The 19,016-nt window shown below is 49.5% G+C and overlaps 1 protein-coding gene across 1 annotated transcript in view; it reads left to right on the forward strand.

Annotated features, from left to right (window-relative positions):
* Positions 1 to 19,016, forward strand: part of NRXN2 (neurexin 2) — a 428,827-nt gene that overhangs the window by 304,830 nt on the left and 104,981 nt on the right. The window contains exon 15 of the mRNA XM_070951426.1: positions 3,874 to 4,055. Within this exon, the coding sequence (XP_070807527.1) occupies positions 3,874 to 4,055 (182 nt within the window). The remainder of the gene's footprint in view (positions 1 to 3,873; positions 4,056 to 19,016) is intronic.

Genomic DNA, 19,016 nt, shown 5'->3' on the forward strand with positions numbered 1-19,016 from the left:
TTACCCAAACTAGGTAACATCCTCCAGGGCTAGTCAGGAGTGGTGTTTGCTCTCCGTTTATATTCTAGGTAACAATAATATTATGGAATATAAACGGAGAGCAAACCCCACTAGCACTGATGTTGTTACCTAGTTGGGTAATCAAATGTCTGCAAGAAAACAACCAAGCTCAGAGAGTACTAAGGGCCCCACAGTCGTTGTCCTCCTCCTCTTTCCTGCTCCTCTTCCTCCTTACGTCCTCCTCTTCCTCCTCCTTACGTCCTCCTCTTCCTCCTCCTTATATCATCCTCTTCCACCTCCTCCTCTTCCTCCTCCTCCTTATGTCCTCCTTCTTCCTCCTCCTTATATCCTCCTCTTCCTCCTCCTCCTCCTCCTCCTCTTTCCTGCTCCTCTTCCTCCTTATGTCCTCCTCCTCTTCCTCCTCCTCTTTCCTGCTCCTCTTCCTTCTTATGTCCTCCTTCTTCCTCCTCCTCTTTCCTGCTCCTCTTCCTCCTTATGTCCTCCTCTTCCTCCTCCTTATATCCTCCTCTTCCACCTCCTTCTCTTCCTCCTCCTTATGTCCTCCTTCTTCCTCCTCCTTATATCCTCCTCTTCCTCCTCCTCCTCTTTCCTGCTCCTCTTCTTCCTTATGTCCTCCTCCTCCTCTTTCCTGCTCCTCTTCCTCCTTATGTCCTCCTTCTTCTTCCTCCTCTTTCCTGCTCCTCTTCCTCCTTATGTCCTCCTCTTCCTCCTCCTTATATCTTCTTCTTCCTCCTCCACCTCTTCCTCCTCCTCCTCTTCCTCCTCCTTATATCCTCCTCCTCCTCTTTCCTGCTCCTCTTCCTCCTTATGTCCTCCTCCTCTTCCTCCTCATGTCCTTCTCTTTCTCCACCTCCTCCTCTTCCCTGCTCCTCTTCCTCCGTATGTCCTCTTCCTCCTCCTCCTCATCTCTGCAAACCCTACTCCCTTCTAGCTCCAATGACGTTCCCTATCGTGTTTCCTCCAAAAATAAGACCGGGTCTTATATTAATTTTTGCTCCAAAAGATGCATTAGGGCTTATTTTCTAGTTAGGTCTTATTTTGGGGAGGGGGAATATGGTACTTAATGCATCCGTCTGGCGACGATCTTAACTGGGGCTTATTTTTTGGGGTAGGGCTTATATTACGAGCATCCTGAAAAAAATCACGCTAGAGCTTATTTTCCGGTTGGGGTCTTATTTTCGGGGAAACAGGGTAGTTGGGTAATGAAACGTCTACCAGAAAACAGCCCAGCTCCGAGAACACCAAGAGCCCCTTCAGAGGACAAAATGAAAACCCTGGCAGAGGAAGGAAAGTTTTCAAGGCCCCGGAACGGCTGGTTTGGGGGCCAAAGCACTCTGTGTCAGCACTCCAAACTACATTCGTTCCAGTGCTGACATAAGGAGGAGAAGAGGGGGCAGCTGGCAAGAGGACGCTTGACTTTTCACCTACTTATTTTCCCTGAAGATAATATCCCCTAGGAGATGGGATGGGAGGGGGGACATTCCTGGGAGCTGAAGTAGTAGATATGGGGAGAGTGATTTGGAAGATGGCCAATGAGACGCAGAGAATTGGGGAACGGCAAGGGAAGGTTTGGGGTCAGGAAGTCAGTGTTGGCTACGACATAATCGGGGACAGATTGTCGTGCTTAATAAATGAAAGATTTCATCGAAGACTGTTTGGAAATGCAATTTATTTGAGACGACACCGAAACCTGACACTCTGCACATGTTCTGCCACTTTACCTCCTGTAAAGCCGAGCACCCATCAACCTATACACCTCAATTCAAGTATATATATATATAAAACAATCAATAAAACTTTCTTCTATCTCAGGCCAAGGCCAAAGATTCATTGCCTTGCCTCGAGATGATAGGGACAAAATAAAAGAAACGTTACCAGCTCCATAAAAATGGCTTAAGAGAAAATACAATAATTCAGACTCGTAAAAGGGATAGAGCGATTTACTCATCTCTTCCTACACTTTTGGCTTCTTCCCCCAGCAGCCAGCAAACTGCTAAACCGAATTTTACTACCCGGTGCACCATTTAGGAGGCTTTCTCCGCAAGTAAATGGTGGACATTAAAAGTCCCTCTGTAAATGTTGGTCTTAAGGGGGCTGTGGCAGTCTCAATTAAATTCCTGCTCTAAGGCCAGAACAAACCAGATAATTTGGATAATGTGGAGCAGTGGTGGGTTTCAAAAGTTTTTACTACTGGTTCTGTGGGCGTGGCTTGGTGGGGCGTGGCATGGCTTGGTGGGCATGGCAGGGGAAGGATAGTGCAAAATTTCCATTCCCACCCCACTCAAGGGGAAGGATACTGCAAAATCCCCATTCCCACTCCACTCCAGGGGAAGGATATTGCAAAATCCCCATTCCCACCCCACTCCAGGGGAAGGATATTGCAAAATCCCCATTCCCACCCCACTCCAGGGGAAGGATATTGCAAAATCCCCATTCCCACCCCACTCCAGGGGAAGGATACTGCAAAATCCCCATTCCCACCCCACTCCAGGGGAAAGATACAGCAAAATCCCCATTCCCACCCCACTCCAGGGGAAGGATACTGCAAAATCCCCATTCCCACCCCACTCCAGGGGAAGGATATTGCAAAATCCCCATTCCCACCCCACTCCAGGAGAAGGATACTGTAAAATCCTCGTTTCCTCCTGATCAGCTGGGATTCAGGAGGCAGAGAATAGATGATAGTCAGAATTTTTACTACCGGTTCTCCGAACTACTCAAAATTTCCGCTACCAGTTGTCCAGAACTGGTCAGAACCTGCTGAAACCCACCTCTGCTTTGGAGAGAAATGTTTCTCCTCTGTTTTGACCTGCATGAATTGGTCGTAAACTTTTGAGGAAGAAAATATCCCCCCTGTTAACAAGGTTTTCCTTGGGCTTCTTTGCTGACTCTTTCTTTTGTTCTTTTCTTTTTATTTCTTTTATTTATTTAGTTTGTCAAACATGTACGAGATAACAGGAATTGGTATAAACATGGATATGAATACAGGAAATGGGTACGAATAAATGGGCACAGTAGGACAGGGACGGAAGGCACGCTGGTGCGCTTCCTGTTCAAGCAGCCAATCATTCATACCGTGGGGCAAAGCGTTGTTCGGTGAAGACGGGAGGTGTGCCTTTTAGCTAGTTTGTTTGTTTATTTGTTTGTTTATTTATTTATCAAACATGTCTAAGATAACAGATGTAAGTATAAACACGGTTATGAATACAGGAAATGGATACGGATAAACGGGGACAGTAGGACAGGGACAGAAGGCACTGGTGCACTTATGTACGCCCCTTACAGACCTCTTAGGAATGGGGTGAGGTCAACAGTAGACAGTCTTAGCTTAAAGTTTTGGGGGTTTGGGGATGAAACCACAGAGTCAGGTAGTGCATTCCAGGCATTCCCCACTCTGTTGCTGAAGTTGTATTTCCTGCAGTCGAGTTTGGAGCGGTTTACCTTGAGTTTGTATTTATTGTGTGCTCATGTATTATTGCGGTTGAAGCTGAAGTAGTCATTGACAGGTAGGACGTTGTAGCAGATAATTTTATGTACTATGCTTAGGTCAGACCGAAGGCGGCGTAATTCTAAGTTGTGTAAGGCCAAAATTTCAAGCCTGGTGGCACAAGGGATTCTGTTACGAGCAGAGGAGTGGAGGACTCTTCTCGTGAAATACCTCTGGACTCGCTCAATTGTATTAATGTCCGATATACAGTGCGGGTTCCAGGCAGACGAGCTGTATTCGAGAATTGGTCTAGCAAAGGTTTTGTATGCCCTAGTTAGCAGTCCAATATTACCGGAGAAGAAGCTACGCAAGATTAGGTTAACACTTCTTAATGCCATTCCTTTTCTCCTTTTTCCTCTTTCTAGCTGGCACGACGTACATTTTCGGCAAAGGAGGGGCGCTGATTACGTATATTTGGCCCCCAAATGACCGTCCGAGCACGCGGGCTGACCGGCTGGCCGTGGGATTCAGTACGCACCAGAAAAACGCAATTCTGGTGCGGGTGGACAGTGCCTCTGGACTCGGCGACTACTTACAGCTGCACATAGTAAGAAAGTGGGGTCCTTAACGGGGACGGGGGGGCGATTGGTAATGTGGGGGGGAGGTATTGGAGGAGATAGTGACTGCCTCTCTGTCTGTCTCTCTCTCTCTCTTGACTTTCGTTTCTTGAAATGTTGCTTTTGGGGGTAATAAAATGAAACGGAAAGGCAGCTTGAGGTGATGTAAAATTCCTCTTTTTTCCCATCCTTTTTATTCTTCTGAACGTCTTCCTCACTGAACTGGATACAGTGGTACCTCGGTACTTATCATTAAGCAGTAGTATCAGGATGCGAGATGAGTACCAAAAACGATGACTACCAAAGAGATTTTCCCCATAAGGAATAACGTAGGGAATCACAAGGCAGCCGATATTGACAGGTCCTAGCTTAGGTGTCGAATACTGAACAAACAATGAGTATCGGGACAAAATGTTCGCGTCAAAAACGCATTGAGTCCCAAATTCGATGAGTTTCAAAGCAGTCGACTACCAACGTACCACTTACTTTTAGAGGGGGGCAAAATGAACAATAAAAATGTTTTTAAAAGGTTCCTCCTACACGGAAGTAGGAGAAAAGCAGCTTGGGATATATCTTATTCGACTGATTCATTTATCCTGCCTCTTCTCCAAAACTCAAGGAGCTTCACTTATATACTTTGTTCCTCTACTTTAATCTACTTTCCCCATCCTTTCCTCCCCGGCGTCCCCCGTCCCCTGGATTTGAACCCGGCTCTCTTCATTCTTCCTCCATCACCTAAACCGCAAAGCCATCTTGTCCTTCTAGGAAATTGGGGGGTAGAGGGTGTGCTCGCAGCCCGATCTGCCATTTTGGAAATCCTTCCCAAATCCATGTGGGGCCCTGAGCCTCTCTTGGAAATAAAACTAGATGGCAGCCAAGTCTTTTCAAACTGGGCCCCGCCAGATCAGCGGTGGGTTTCATATTTTGCTGCTACCGATTCGTGCCGCGCGCACATGCTAGCTTCACGTGTGTCTTCCGCACATACGCCCGGCCTTCCATGCGTGCACTTCGCTAGCGTGAGTGTCTTTTGAGGTGCCCGACCTCAAAACCATGCCTAAATAGGACGGTATAGAGCTGGGGCGGGGGAGCGGGCCCACCCACGATCTCTGCAACCGATTTGCCTGAACCGGTACGAACCGGCTGAAGACCACCTCTGCATCAGATGTGTCCAAAGGTTACCAAAAGTCAAACGCGTCCAAGTCTTCAGGGTCTTGGGCTGGCCGTCTAGTTTCGTCGCTTTGAAGTCCCTAGATGTCTGCGTGCCCATTTCACTAACCTGGTTCGCGAATGAACCATTTTCCAACTCAACTCAACCTGCTGGCCCTTAAGCGACTCCTAAGAGAGTGGCCCTGTGTGAACCTTGATAGTACAGTGGTCTAAGCACCCTGTTATTAACACAGCTGCCTGCAATTACTGCTGGTTCGAATCTCTCCAAGGCTCAAGGTTGACTCAGCCTTCCATCCTTTCTAAGGTAGGTGAAATGAGGACCCAGTTTGTGGGGGCAATGAGCTGACTTTGTATAAATATACAAAAGGATGAAGGCTATTGCTTAAAGCATTGTAAGCCGCCCTGAGTCTCCGGAGAAGGGCGGCATATAAATCAAAATTTTAAAAAAAAACAAAAAACAAACAAACATGGTGGCCGTGCGTTCTCAGCTCCTGCCCTCCCCAGGCTCCAGAGGCTTGTTGAGATCAGAAAACTTTCCTTGGCAGATCCTTTGCCAGTCTAGGGGGGAGAGACGACGACAGGCAACTCATCCAAACCAACTTGGGTAATTGATTCAATTTGAGTCTGTCATCGGAACCAAGCTTGGGAAGTTCTCTAAGGATGGGCTGGAACACAATAGCAAGAGCACTTATATCCCGCTTCACGGTCCCTTTACAGCCCTCTCTAAGCGGTTTACAGAGTCAGCACCCTTGCCCCCAACAATCTGGGTCCTCATTTTACCCACCTCGGAAGGACGGAAGGCTGAGTCAACCTTGAGCTGGTCAGGATCAAACTGCTGGCAGTCGGCAGAATTAGCCTGCACTCCTGCATTCTAGAGGGACGCTGTGGCTCAGTGGCTAAGACGCTGAGATTGTCAATCCAAAGGTCGGCAGTTCGGCGGTTCGAATCCCTAGTGCAGCCACCTAACGGGGTGAGCTCCCGTGACTTGTCCCAGCTTCTGCCAACCTAGCAGTTCGAAAGCAGGTAAAAAATGCAAGTAGAAAAATAGGGACCACCTTTGGTGGGAAGGGAACAGCGTTCCGTGTGCCTTTGGCGTTGAGTCATGCCGGCCACATGACCACGGAGACGTCTTCGGACAGCGCTGGCTTTCGGCTTTGAAATGGAGGTGAGCACCGCCCCCTAGAGGCGGGAACGACTAGCACATATGTGCGAGGGGAACCTTTACTTTTACCTGCATTCTAACCACTGGGAGGGAGTGAGGAAAGGAAGGAAGGAAGGAAGCTGGCAAACAGGCTGTTTCATCTCAATTGTTAGGCAGGCAGCTCAGCTTCTCCGATTATGATTTGGACTCTCCTCCATCCCCGACTTCCAGCTACCCCCACCTCTTGGCCTTTCCTTTCGCCTGTGTGAATATTGAATTCGACAGCCCTACAATCAGGGGTGGGGTGCTGGGGGTTTGCATTGGTTCTGGAGAACCACGAGCTGAGATTCTGTGCAGTTCGGATAACCCCCAAATCCCACTCCTGGCTGGCCCTGCCCACCCCACCCTACCCCTCCCGGGAGTCCCCATGCTGCCTGTTTTGGATGCAAATGGCAACTTGAAAGCTGAATGAATTAATTAGGGCATCTTTCGGAAACTTCACAGAAGGTAAACAGGGTACACACGGAGCACAGGTGAAATCCAGCAGGTTCTGCCAGGTTCCGGAGAACCCGTAGCGGAAATTTTGAGTAGTTCGGAGAACCGGCAAATGCCACCTCTGGCTGGCCCCAGAGTGGGGCGAGAATGGAGATTCTGTAATATCCTTCCCCCAGGAGTGGGGAGGGAATGGGGATTTTGCAGTATCCTTCCCCCAGGAGTGGGGAGGACATGAGGATTTTGCAATATCCTTCCATCCAGGAATGGGGAGGGCATGGGGATTTTGTAGTATCCTTCCTGCAGGAGTGGGGTGGGAATGGAGATTTTGCAGTGTCCTTCCCCTGCCACTCCCACCAAGCCACACCCACCAAGCCACACCCACAGAACCAATAGTAAAAAAAATTGGATTTCACCACTGACACAGAGGCTCGGGGAGGGTGAAAAACGAGCCTACCAGAAGTTCGGGAAGGCCAGAAACAGGCCGTTTTCGCCCTCCCGAGGTTCAAGGAAAGCCTCCGGAGCCCGGGAAGGGCAAAAACGCCCCCACTGTGGTGCAGGAGGTTGACTAGGCCACGCCCACCCTGGCCACACCCACCCAGCATCCAGGCAGAGAACCCCTTGCTAAAATATTTGAAGCCCACCTGTGCCTACAATTGCTCTTTCTCAACTGGCCTCCCGACGCCCGTTTAGGATTTAATCCAGAGACACTTCTGTTGGTTCCAGCCCCCAACCGCTCGAAGGACCGGTCCTTCTGGCTACCCAGATACTGTCTCTGCTTCTCATCGCCAGCAGGGAAGGAGGTGCCAACGTTCCCCATTCGAAACGCCCTCCGCTCACAACCGGGTCCGTTTCAAGGCCCCCAAGCTGAGAAAGAAACTTAATTAATTTTTTTTTTTTTAAAATGGCATCTCTAATTGTCAGCAAATGCTCTTGGCCCAGTCTGAAGGGTCATTCGCTCCAGAACTGGGAAATTTCAGCGACGTTGCAACAGATTGCCAAACACGCAACAATGTTCTGCCCCAGCTATGGACCCCAAAGAACGCAGCACACACAAAGTTTGTACAAAACTTAAATTTACTAAAATAACTCCGTCTTTCTCAAACAAAGGCTGTTAATAAACTTTCTTAACAGCCTACAAGAAACCAAAGATAAAGTAATCACAATCTTACTAAGGTTGGCAGAAAGCCCAGAAGCAATTTGCAGAGAATCCAGACACAAAGTAGAGTTAACTAAAGTTGTTCCCTACAACTTGCTTCAGTCAGTGTTCCTCCTTAAATAGGCTAAGGGAGTGGCCAATTAGCCCCAAGCCTTACTCTCAAGGAGACCTCCTCCTGAGGAGCCACTCCTGCCTTTTGGCCACTCTGTGCACCCGTGCATCAAGAAGAGGCTCCTCCTCCTCTTCTTCTTCACTTATAGGAGCTTCTGGAGGTTCTGAAGGCCCCGGCTGAATCTCCGCCTCTGGCACCACATCTTCTCCAGCCTCCTCATTGTCCGACTCGAGCGCCAGTTGCACAGGCTCCTGGCACAGCACCACACCAGCCTCCTCACTGTCAGAATCAGCTACTAGCTGCACAGGCCGCTGACAGGCCTCAACAAACAGGCTCCCTAGGCACACAAAAGCCAAGTGGCCAGAAGTGGGGGGACACAGAAAAAAAAATTACATGAAGGAGGGGTGGTAGACCTTGACTTACGACCACCATTTTCATAGCTAATCAAGAGAGCTGCTCTGCCCCGTTTTACGACCTTTCTTGCCACCGTTGTTAAGAGAATGGCTGCAGGTGTTAAGCTATTAACATGATTTGTCGAGTTAGTGACACGGTTGTTAAGTGTATCTGGCTTCCCCAATGGACTTTGCTTGTCAGACGGTCGCAAAAGGGGATCACCTGACCCCAGGACTCTGTGACCGTCATAAATATGAGCCAGTTGCCAAGCATCCCAATTTTGATCATGTGCAAAATGCTGCAACGATTGGTTGAACATTAATCATTCTTCTTCTTCTTCTTGTGCCGTATCCCGTCATCGGACGTTGGCGATCATGCTGGCCATCCCATTTTTATCAACAGCCGCATGAAAAAGTGCTGCTGAGTTTGGTCCAAACTGGTCCCTGCTTCTAGCGCAGGGGTCCCCAACCTTTCGGACCTCAGGGACCACTAAATTGATCGTTTTAAATCCCGAGGACGACTAGTATGATTTGCCTAATGACCGGCTGGGTGGGCGTGGCTAGTTGGTCATGTGACTGGTGGGCGTGGTTAACTCGATGTCCCACCAGCCGGTACGCTCCCATAGAGAGGGGCTCCTCCGGGTGCCGTCAGCCAAGCAGTGTCGACTGGCGGCGCCCAGGGGGAGGGCCTTCTCTGTGGGGGCACCCACTATCTGGAACGAGCTCCCCCCGGAGATACGGAGGATCCCAGATCTGCGCACTTTCCGCCGTGCTCTTAAGACCCTCCTATTCCAGCAAGCTGGCCTGGCCTAATTTTCTCCCCTTTCTTTTAAATTTTTAAACTGAAATTTTAATTGGTTTTTAAATTATTGGGATTTTTAATTGTCTTGGGCTAAATTATTTAATTTGGTTTTAAATTGTTTCTAACTTTTGTATTTCTGTATTTTATTCTGTGCCTGTTCACCGCCCTGAGTCCTTCAGGAGTAGGGCGGTATACAAATTTAATAAAACAAACAAACAAAACAAACTCGTGTCGAGGGGCACCTCTACTTGCCCCTCCCCACCCAGCCCCTCCTCGCCTCTCCGCCCGGGCTCCTTAGGGCCCCAACAGGAAGCAGTTGCTGGAGCTAAGCAGCCACCACGAGAAAAAGTTGGCAAAACAGCTCAGTTCAAAGGAGGCTCAACAGAAGCACCTCACTGAGGACTAGGAGCATAGGCTTTCCAAGCAGAGGGAAGACCTGCGGGAGTGCAAGGCCAGGTACCGGCGCCTGGAGGCTCAGCGGGCTGAGATGGTCAAAACGGGGCAAAACCCACTTAACAAATGTCTCGCTTTGCAACATAAATGTTGGGCTCCGTTGCGGTCGTAAGCCGAGGACTGCCTGGACTTCTGCTTTTGTCCGTCTGTGCCACGATTTGAGGCGTGCTCTCATAAGGCCATCAAGTCTACCCCTGGCTAAACATCCTCGCTGCTTCCTTTATCACTTCTCCCTGGTCTAGTCTGCATTCTCGGCCACCGGCCATCTTGGCAGCCCTCTGAATTAATTTCAAGTTATTTCCTTCCATTTCGGAGATAAAGGCCTCGTGGGCCGCAAACCCCCAACCCCTCCCCACCCCCCCTTGACTTGATGGAGGGGCTCAGCTGTTCGCAAAGACCCCAGAAGCCATGCCAGCACGCGAGGGTCTCTCATGCGCCCAGCAGGATCTCCATGGCTGGTGTGATCAGAAAAGAGGTTTTGAAGCCAGTGGAAAACCCCACAGCAGAGAGCTCTGCAGGCAGGAGAAAAGCCAGGCTATTTAAAAAAAAGGGCCTTTTTTTAAAGTTATACATACTGCATCCAGTTTTGGTCGCCACGATGTAAAAAAAAAAGATGTGGAGACTCTGGAAAGAGTGCAGAGAAGAGCAACCAAGAGGATTAGGGGGCTGGAGGCTAAAACATAGGAAGAACGGTTGCAGGAACTGGGTATGTCGAGTTTGATGAAAAGAAGGACCAGGGGAGACATGAGAGCAGTCTTCCAATATCTCAGGGGCTGCCCCAAAGAAGAGGGAGTCAAACCAGGGGTGAAATCCAGCAGGTCCTGCAGAACCGGAAGGGGAAATTTTGAGTAGTTGGGAGAACTGGCAAATACCACCTCTGGCTGGCCCCAGAGTGGGGTGGGAATGGAGATTCTGCAGTATCCTTCCCCTGGAGTGGGGAGGAAATGGGGATTTTGCAGTATCGTTCCCGTGGAGTGGGGAGGGAATGGGGATTGTGCAGTATCCTTCCCCTGGAGTGGGGAGGGAATGGGGATTTTGCAGTATCTTTCCCCTGGAGTGGGGAGGGAATGGGGATTTTGCAGTATCTTTCCCCTGAAGTGGGGAACGAATGGGGATTTTGCAGTATCCTTCCCCTGGAGTGGAGTGGGAATGGGGATTGTGAAATATTCTTCCCCTACCACGCCCACCAAGCCACGCCCACAGAACCGGTAGTAAAAAAATTTGGATTTCACCACTGAGACAAGCTATTCTCCAAAGCACCCGAGGGCAGGACGAGAAGCAATGGGTGGAAACTCATCAAGGAGAGAAGCAACTTAGAACTAAGGAGGAATTTCCTGACAGTGAGAACAATTAACCAGTGGAACAGCTTGCCACCAGAATGCTCCAACACTGGACATTTTAAAGAAGAGGTTGGGTAACCATTTATCTGAAGTGGTGTAGGGTTTCCTGCCTAAGCAGGGGGTTGGACTAGAAGACCTCCAAGGTTCCTTCCAACTCTGTTATTCTATTCTATTCTAAAAGACCGTTCTTCACACTTACGACCTTTGCAGCATTTTCGTGGTGATATAATCAAAATTCAGATGCTTGGCCACTGACTCACATTTATGATGGTTGCAGTGTGCCCAGGGTCATGTGATCTGCTTTTGCGACCTTTTGATGATGAGCAATGTCCATGCGGGGGGGGGGGAAGCCAGATTCACTTAACAGCCGTGCGGCTAACTTAATAGTTGCGGTGGATTCGCTTAACGACAGTGGCAAGAAATTGTTGCAAAACGGGGCAAAACTCGCTATGCAAATGTTTCAATTAGCAACAGAAAGCTTGGGCTCCGTTGCGATTGTACGTCGAGGAGTTCCTGCCCATCCTTTCCTTGCGTTTCTTTTACTTTCTTCTCTTCTTTTTTTTCTTTTTTCTTTTTATCTCGGTTTTCTTTTGGAACCCAGGAGAATTAGGGACATAAGCCGGGACAGAATCGCCAAAGGAGGAGGCGTTTTTTCTGACATGAAATCAGATTGCAAACAGAAATCGGTTAATAGGAGGACAAAATGATTGCCAGCAGCCGGTTTCTTCCTTCAAAGTCAAGGCCTTGGGTGGGTAGATATGCCAGAAGGATACGGAGAAGGCCAAAGGATGGAAGATCTGATTAGACCTTGGCAGTTAAGGAAAACAGGAAGGGGTGGGGGGGAAGGGGGCTGAATTTGAAGATCGAGGAGGGTCCCAAAAGGGAGACAGAGGCAAGAATGGGGGGGGGCTGCACTGCAGAGGTGTCGTTTTATCATTATTTTATCACTTTTCCAATCCTATCAAAACTTCGAACCGCCGTTCAAAACGAATGGTCATAAGTCGAGGACTACCTGCAAACTATCATTTGAAAAGCTCATTGTACAGAGAGTCCTTGGTTGTTGTTTTTTTGCCCCGTTTTACGAACTTTCTTGCCAGTCGTTAAGCGAATCGCTGCAATTTGGGAAGCGAAGACCGAGGAGGGGGGGTCTTTCACCCAATTTGGTCAGCCTGGAATACAGTTAGTCCTCGAACTTGCAACGGTTCGTTTCGCGACCGTTCGAAGTTCGAACGGCCCTGAAAAAAAAAGTGACCTCGGACCGTCGTTCACGCTTTACGACCCTTGCGGCATTCTCCCGTGGTCACGTGATCAAAATTCCGTTGCTCGGCAACCGACTCATAACTTATGACGGTGGCATTGTCCTGGGTGATGAGGTGACCATTTTCTGACAAGCAAACTCAACGGGGAAGCCGGATTCACTTAACAACCGCACGACTAACTTATCCACTGCGGTAATTCGCTTAATGACGGCGGCAAGAAAGGTCGCGGAAGGGGACAAAATTCCCTTGACAAAGGCCAAACTCAGCCACAGAACGTCGGGGCTCCATGGTGGTCGTAAGGCGAGGACTGCCGGTAAAAAGGAGAAAGGGAAAGGGGAGTCCATCCGGGTTCCCGTTAAACGGCCAGGCGGCCAAGGGACTGTCAAGCGGCAACTTCCCCAAACAGCCAGGAAGTTTTATTTCCTCGGGGCTGAAGAAGCCATAAAGATGGAGAAGCCAAAGAAAGAGATGAATCTTTGGGGGGAGGAAGGCGGCGACAGACTCAGACAAGGCCGTGAAGGATGTGCCAACGACAGCAGAAAATCAGAGGGTTGTTAAAATAAAGAGACTCGACAGTCACTTGTCTGAGATACGGTAAAGGTCAGGGATGGCGAACTTTTTCGGCACTGGGTGCCCAAACTGGAACATGTGTTCATGCGCTCACGGCAGCCAGAGCGCCGGAAACCCATGCGCTGGCCAGTTGGTCTTCGGGTTTCCAGCACGGGCATGTGTGCCAGCCAGCTGGTCTTCGTGCGCGCCGGAGCACCGGAAACCCGAAGATCAGCTGGCCGGCATGCACATGCCTGTTTTATGGCCTTTTTTCAGGAGGTTTTCAGGCCGGTTTTCGGCTGTTTCCGGGCTGGTTTTCAGTGCTCTGGCACCTGCGAAGACCAGCTGCACTCCGGAAACCAGAAGAGAAGTTGGCGACGGCGTGCGTGCCATCACGGGTATAGGTTCTGCTGCTTGAGCCGGGGGCTGGAATAGAAGATCTCCCAAGGTCCCTTCCAGCGTCTATTCTATTCTATTCTATTCTATTCTATTCTATTCTATTCTATTCTATTCTATTCTATTCTATTCTATTCTATTCCTTATTCTATTCTATTCTATTCCTTATTCTATTCCTTATTCTATTCTATTCTATTCTATTCTATTCTATTCTATTCTATTCTATTCCTTATTCTATTCCTTATTCTATTCTATTCTATTCTATTCTATTCTATTCTATTCTATTCTATTCTATTCTATTCCTTATTCTATTCTATTCTATTCTATTCTATTCTATTCTATTCTATTCTATTCTATTCTATTCTATTCTATTCCTTATTCTATTCTATTCTATTCTATTCTATTCTATTCCTTATTCTATTCCTTATTCTATTCTATTCTATTCTATTCTATTCTATTCTATTCCTTATTCTATTCTATTCTATTCTGTTCTATTCTATTCTATTCTATTCTATTCTATTCCTTATTCTATTCTATTCTATTCTATTCCTTATTCTATTCCTTATTCTATTCCTTATTCTATTCTATTCTATTCTATTCTATTCTATTCTATTCTATTCTATTCCTTATTCTATTCCCTATTCTATTCTATTCTATTCTATTCTATTCTATTCTATTCTATTCTGAATCCTATCCTATCCTATCCTATTTTGAGCTTGGTTGTTTTCTTGCAGATGTTTCATGACCCAACTAGGTAACATTATCAGTGCCAGAAGGGTTTATGGAGAAGAGGAGGAGGATCTATTCTATTCTATTCTATTCTATTCTATTCTATTCTATTCTATTCTATTCTATTCTACTCTACTCTACTCTACTCTACTCTACTCTACTCTACTCTACTCTACTCTACTCTACTCTACTATTTCTATTTCTATTTCTATTTCTATTCTAAATATGGCTGGATAGATGGATTTTGAAAAACAGCGAGAGGTGGAATGAGGTTTCCAAATTAGGGATTTGGAGAGGGTGACGAAGAGTCTTGTGAACCGTTCAGTCACCCAACACTAAATGCGTGGAGTCCTCGATTTAGGACCATAACCGAGCCCCAAATTTTTGTTGCTGAACGAGACTTTCGTTAAATGAATTTCGCCCCATTTTCCCAACCTTTCTTGCCGCCGTTGTTAAGTGAATCACTGAGCTTGTTAAATGAGCAATACGGTCGTTAAGTGAATCCTGCTGCCCCCCCCATTGACTTGGCTTATCAGAAGTTCGCAAAAGGGGATCACGGATGCTGCCGCCGTCATAAATACGAGCCAGTTTGCCCAGCGCCTGAATTTGGATCACGCGGCCACAGAGATGCTGCATCGGTCGTAAGTGTGAAAAACAGTCACCTTTTTCAGTAGCTTCGCAATTTCAAATGGTCACTAAACGAAACTGTCGTAAGCCGAGGGACGACCTGTAGTCACCCACATATTCTCTTTTGAACGCAGATCTGCCTTGACTCCTCATCGCGAGTAAAGTTGGATTGATTGCACCGGTGGACGGGTTCATCTAACTTGGTTAACCCGATTAACCTTGTTGGTTTGATGCCTGTTAATGGAAGTTTTACTTTAGAATCCCCATTTCCTCCCGATCAGCTGGGCCTCGGGAGGCAGAGAATAGATGGAGGGCGGGGCCAGTCAGAATATTTACTACCGGTTCTCCGAACGACTCAAAATTTCCGCTACCGGTTCTCCAGAACTGGTCAGAACTTGCTGAAACCCACCTCTGCTTCCAACTCTGTTCATCTGTTAATAAATGGTGAAGGGTCTCCTGCTTGGGTGGGGAGGCTGGACTAGATGACCTCTAAGGTCCCTCCCAACTCTGTTAATCTGTAAGAATGGGTGGGAGGGGGGGGGCTCTTTCTCTGCAGAGCGATGGCACCATGTCAGGTGTGCAGGAGAGGCGAGGCTGGGGAGGGGGCTCCGTCCCTGGTGTGGCGTCTCCTCGTTTGTGGCTTCGACTTTAATTAATTGCGTCTTTTCCCTGAGATCCAATGGAGGGGCTGGGGGTGAAAATGGAGGCCCTGGCTCTTGTCTCAGGAGACAGTGAAGCCCAGGCTGAGAAGATGCCTCCGCCTTTCTCCCGTCCGATTGAATGGGGGAGAGAAGGGGCACTCCAGGGGTCTTGTAAAGGAGGAGAGGAGGCCCCCCCGGGGGTGGGGGGTGGGGGGAGAGCGGCATTTGGGCAGGGAGGGGCCCCCAGACAGACAGCCCTGGGGCAGCCACCCGGAGGGACAGAGTCTGTGGCCACAGGGAAGATGGGCTTTGTTAAGCCCCCGTCTGGTCCTGGGGTGGGGTGGGGGTGGGAATGGGGTGGGGGGCAGACCATTTTGCTCTTCCATATGGTCTTAAGAGAGGCTTGTTTCTTTCCTTCCGTCTTCCCTCCCATCTCTCTTTCCCCTCTCCTTCCTTCCTCCCCTCCCTCCCTCCCTCCCTTCCTTCCTCCCTCCCTCCCTTTCTCTCCTTCCTTCCTCCCTTCCTTCCTCACTCCCTCCCTGCCTCCCTTTCTCTCTTTCCTTCCTTCCTTTCTTCCTTCCTTCCTTCCTCCCTCCCTCCCTCCCACCCTCACATCTCTCTTTCCCCTCTCCTCCCTCCCTCCCTCCCTTTCTCTCCTTCCTTCCCTCCCTCCCTCCCCTTCCTATCTTCCTTCCTTCCTTCCTCCCTCCCATCTCTCTTTCCCCTCTCCTTCCTTCCTCCCCTCCCTCCCTTTCTCTCCTTCCTTCCTCCCTTCCTTCCTCACTCCCTCCCTGCCTCCCTTTCTCTCTTTCCTTCCTTCCTTCCTTCCTTCCTTCCTTCCTTCCTTCCTTCCTTCCTTCCTTCCTTCCTTCCTCCCTCCCTCCCTCCCTCCCACCCTCACATCTCTCTTTCCCCTCTCCTCCCTCCCTCCCTCCCTTTCTCTCCTTCCTTCCCTCCCTCCCTCCCCTTCCTATCTTCCTTCCTCCCTCCCTCCCTCCCTCCCATCTCTCTTTCCCCTCTCCTCCCTCCCTTTCTCTCCCCTTCCTTCCTTCCCTCCCTCCCTCCCTCGCTTTCTCGCCTTCCTTCCTTTCTTCCCGGAGGAATTCTGGAAATTGAAGTCCACACGTCTCAAAAGTTGCCAAGATTGGCAATTCTTAGTCTACACCTCCTAAAAGGAAGAGTGAGATCCATGTAAGTTAGAAGTGAGTTCCTGAGCTCCCCCACAAAACCTTTTATCTCTCCCCCAAACCCCTTCGGAGTATTTTGTAGCCTACAGATTCCCCCCAAGTCATGAATTTTGGGAAAGTTGGAAGAGTTTTGCATCTCCAGCTTCGCAACTGCCTGAAATACCCATTTTAATCCCTTCAACACTCCCGAATCTCCCTCCCGAACCTTCACTTCTGGTGCCCTGCCGGTGCCGCCCTCTCCTCACTCCTCACAGCCTTCTTCCCCCAACCTGGTGCCAGCCACATCCACCTGTGTAGTACTTGAAGCCCCATCGTTCCCAGCCATCCTCGCTGTCAGCTGTTCTGGCCTTCCCTCATCACCATGGTCTTTTCCCCTCTCTTCCTCTTTGTCCTTTTTCCTCCCTGGCGTCGATGCCTTGCGTGGGAAGCCAGCCGTGTCCGGCACAGCCTCTTGCCTGGCCTTGCGCGACGGAGAGATAAATGGGGGTCACTGCGGAAAAGGAGAGGGGTACACGACAAGAGCAAGGTGGTAGCAGCAGCCGGGAGGGCGTTAATCACATCTGCCGGCGGGCAGCCCCCTCGGTGAGATTTCAGCCAAGCACGGCTGGCAGCACCACTCCCCGGTTGGTAGCACGGAGACTCTGGCGGTTTCGGGGGGGGAGGGCACCCACCCCACACATGTCATGGAGATACTGCAAAAGTTTGAAGCTTTAAAAGGGCAAACCGGGTTGTCTGAAGCCTCCACGAGATTTATGAACCTGGTCTCCCTTCGAAAGACGCTGGTGGGCTGCAGGAAGGCCCCCGAGTGGGCTTTCGGCCCCCGTGATTTATAAGCCCGGTTGTCTCTCCTCGATCCTCAAGATGGCTTCTGGGAGAGCAAGCGGATCATTTAGAGGCGCGATAGGAAAAGGGCAGCTCATCGATCAAACGATCCAAAATCTCCCTGCTTTCCGGTTCTTCACTCACCAGCAACTTTTGAGCAACTATATATATTATGGGAGGGACGTGGTGGCTCAGTGGCTAAGACGCTGAGCTTGTCGATGGAAAGGTCGGCAGTTCAGCGGTTCGAATCCCAGCACCGCGTAACAGGGTGAGCTCCCGTGACTTGTCCCAGCTTCTGCCAACCTAGCAGTTCGAAAGCAGGTCAAAAATGCAAGTAGAAAAATAGGGACCACCTTTGGTGGGAAGGGAACAGCGTTCCGTGCACCTTTGGCGTTGTGTTATGCCGGCCACATGACCACGGAGACGTCTTCGGACAGCGCTGGCTCTTCGGCTTTAAAACGGAGATGAGCACCGCCCCCTAGAGTCGGGAACGACTAGCACATACGTGCGAGGAGAACTTTTACCTCTAGGCTCTATTCTGGGGTCTGGCTGGCTCCCACCAGGTGCTTAGCTGAGGATGATTTAACCACGGTTTCCTGACGAGACCACCATGGGTTAGAGTCAGATGGAAACTAATCGAGGAGAGAAGCAACCTGAAATTAAGGAGAAATTTCTTGACAGTTAGAACCGTTAACCAGCGGAACAACTCGCTTCCAGAAGTTGTGGCTGCTCCATCACTGGAAAGCTTTTAAGAAGAGACTGGACAGTCACTTGTCTAAAAGAGTATAGGGCAGTGTTGGCGACCTTTGAAACGGGAGCTCACACATGCGCATGCATGCCGGAAACCGGAAAAGCAGCCGCCTGGTATGCATCGCGCACTGGGAAAATGATCTTCCAGTTTCCAGCAAATGCATGTGCACCGGCCAGCTGGTCTTCGCGCTTGCAGGCACACCAGAAACCGGGAGGCCAGGTGGCCGGTGCACTTGCGCACCGCCGGAAACCGAAATACCATCTTCCCGGCATGCGCACTGGGTGCCTGCACTTCTGGTTTCCGGCACTCCCACACACATGAAGACCAGCAGGCCGGCACGCCGGAATCTGCAAGAGCAATGGGCGACAGTTCACGTACCCGGAGAGATGGCTCTGCGTGCCACGTCCGGCATGCATGCCATAGATTCGCCATCATGGGCATAGGGCTTCTTACTTGACCAGAGGCTTGGATTAGAAGACCTCCAAGTTTCCTTCCAACTCTGCTATTCTATTCTGGGTGGGTGGGCTTCAAATCCCAGAATTCCCCAGCCAGGGTGCTTAAAATGAGTGGATTTTTAACTCCCAGAATCCCCCAGCCAGCATGCTTTAAGATGGGTAGACTTCCACTCCCAGAATCCCCCGGGCAGCATGTCCAGTCATCTTAAAAAGCCTCTGAGGTTGAGAAACCCTGAGTTACCGCCTGAGCGAAGCCTCTACTTCCACGAAAAGCGTAGTCGCAGGCAGGGAACGTTTTATCATTTCATTTCTGCTGTCCATTCAGGGGGAAGGATGTTTCCGGGTGTGTTTGTGAGTTGCGTCTCCCCTCGACAAATTAATTTTGACGCCGGTGACTGTTTCCGTTTGCTGAACGGCAGCACTTCCTCCAATCAGCTGCCATGTAACCAAATAATTGTGGCATTAGGAATTAGTAAA

Source organism: Pituophis catenifer, unplaced genomic scaffold, assembly GCF_029215685.1.
Source record: "Pituophis catenifer annectens isolate HBS135680 unplaced genomic scaffold, rPitCat1.0.hap2 SCAF_10, whole genome shotgun sequence".
In the NCBI taxonomy this organism is placed as follows: Eukaryota; Metazoa; Chordata; class Lepidosauria; order Squamata; family Colubridae; genus Pituophis; species Pituophis catenifer.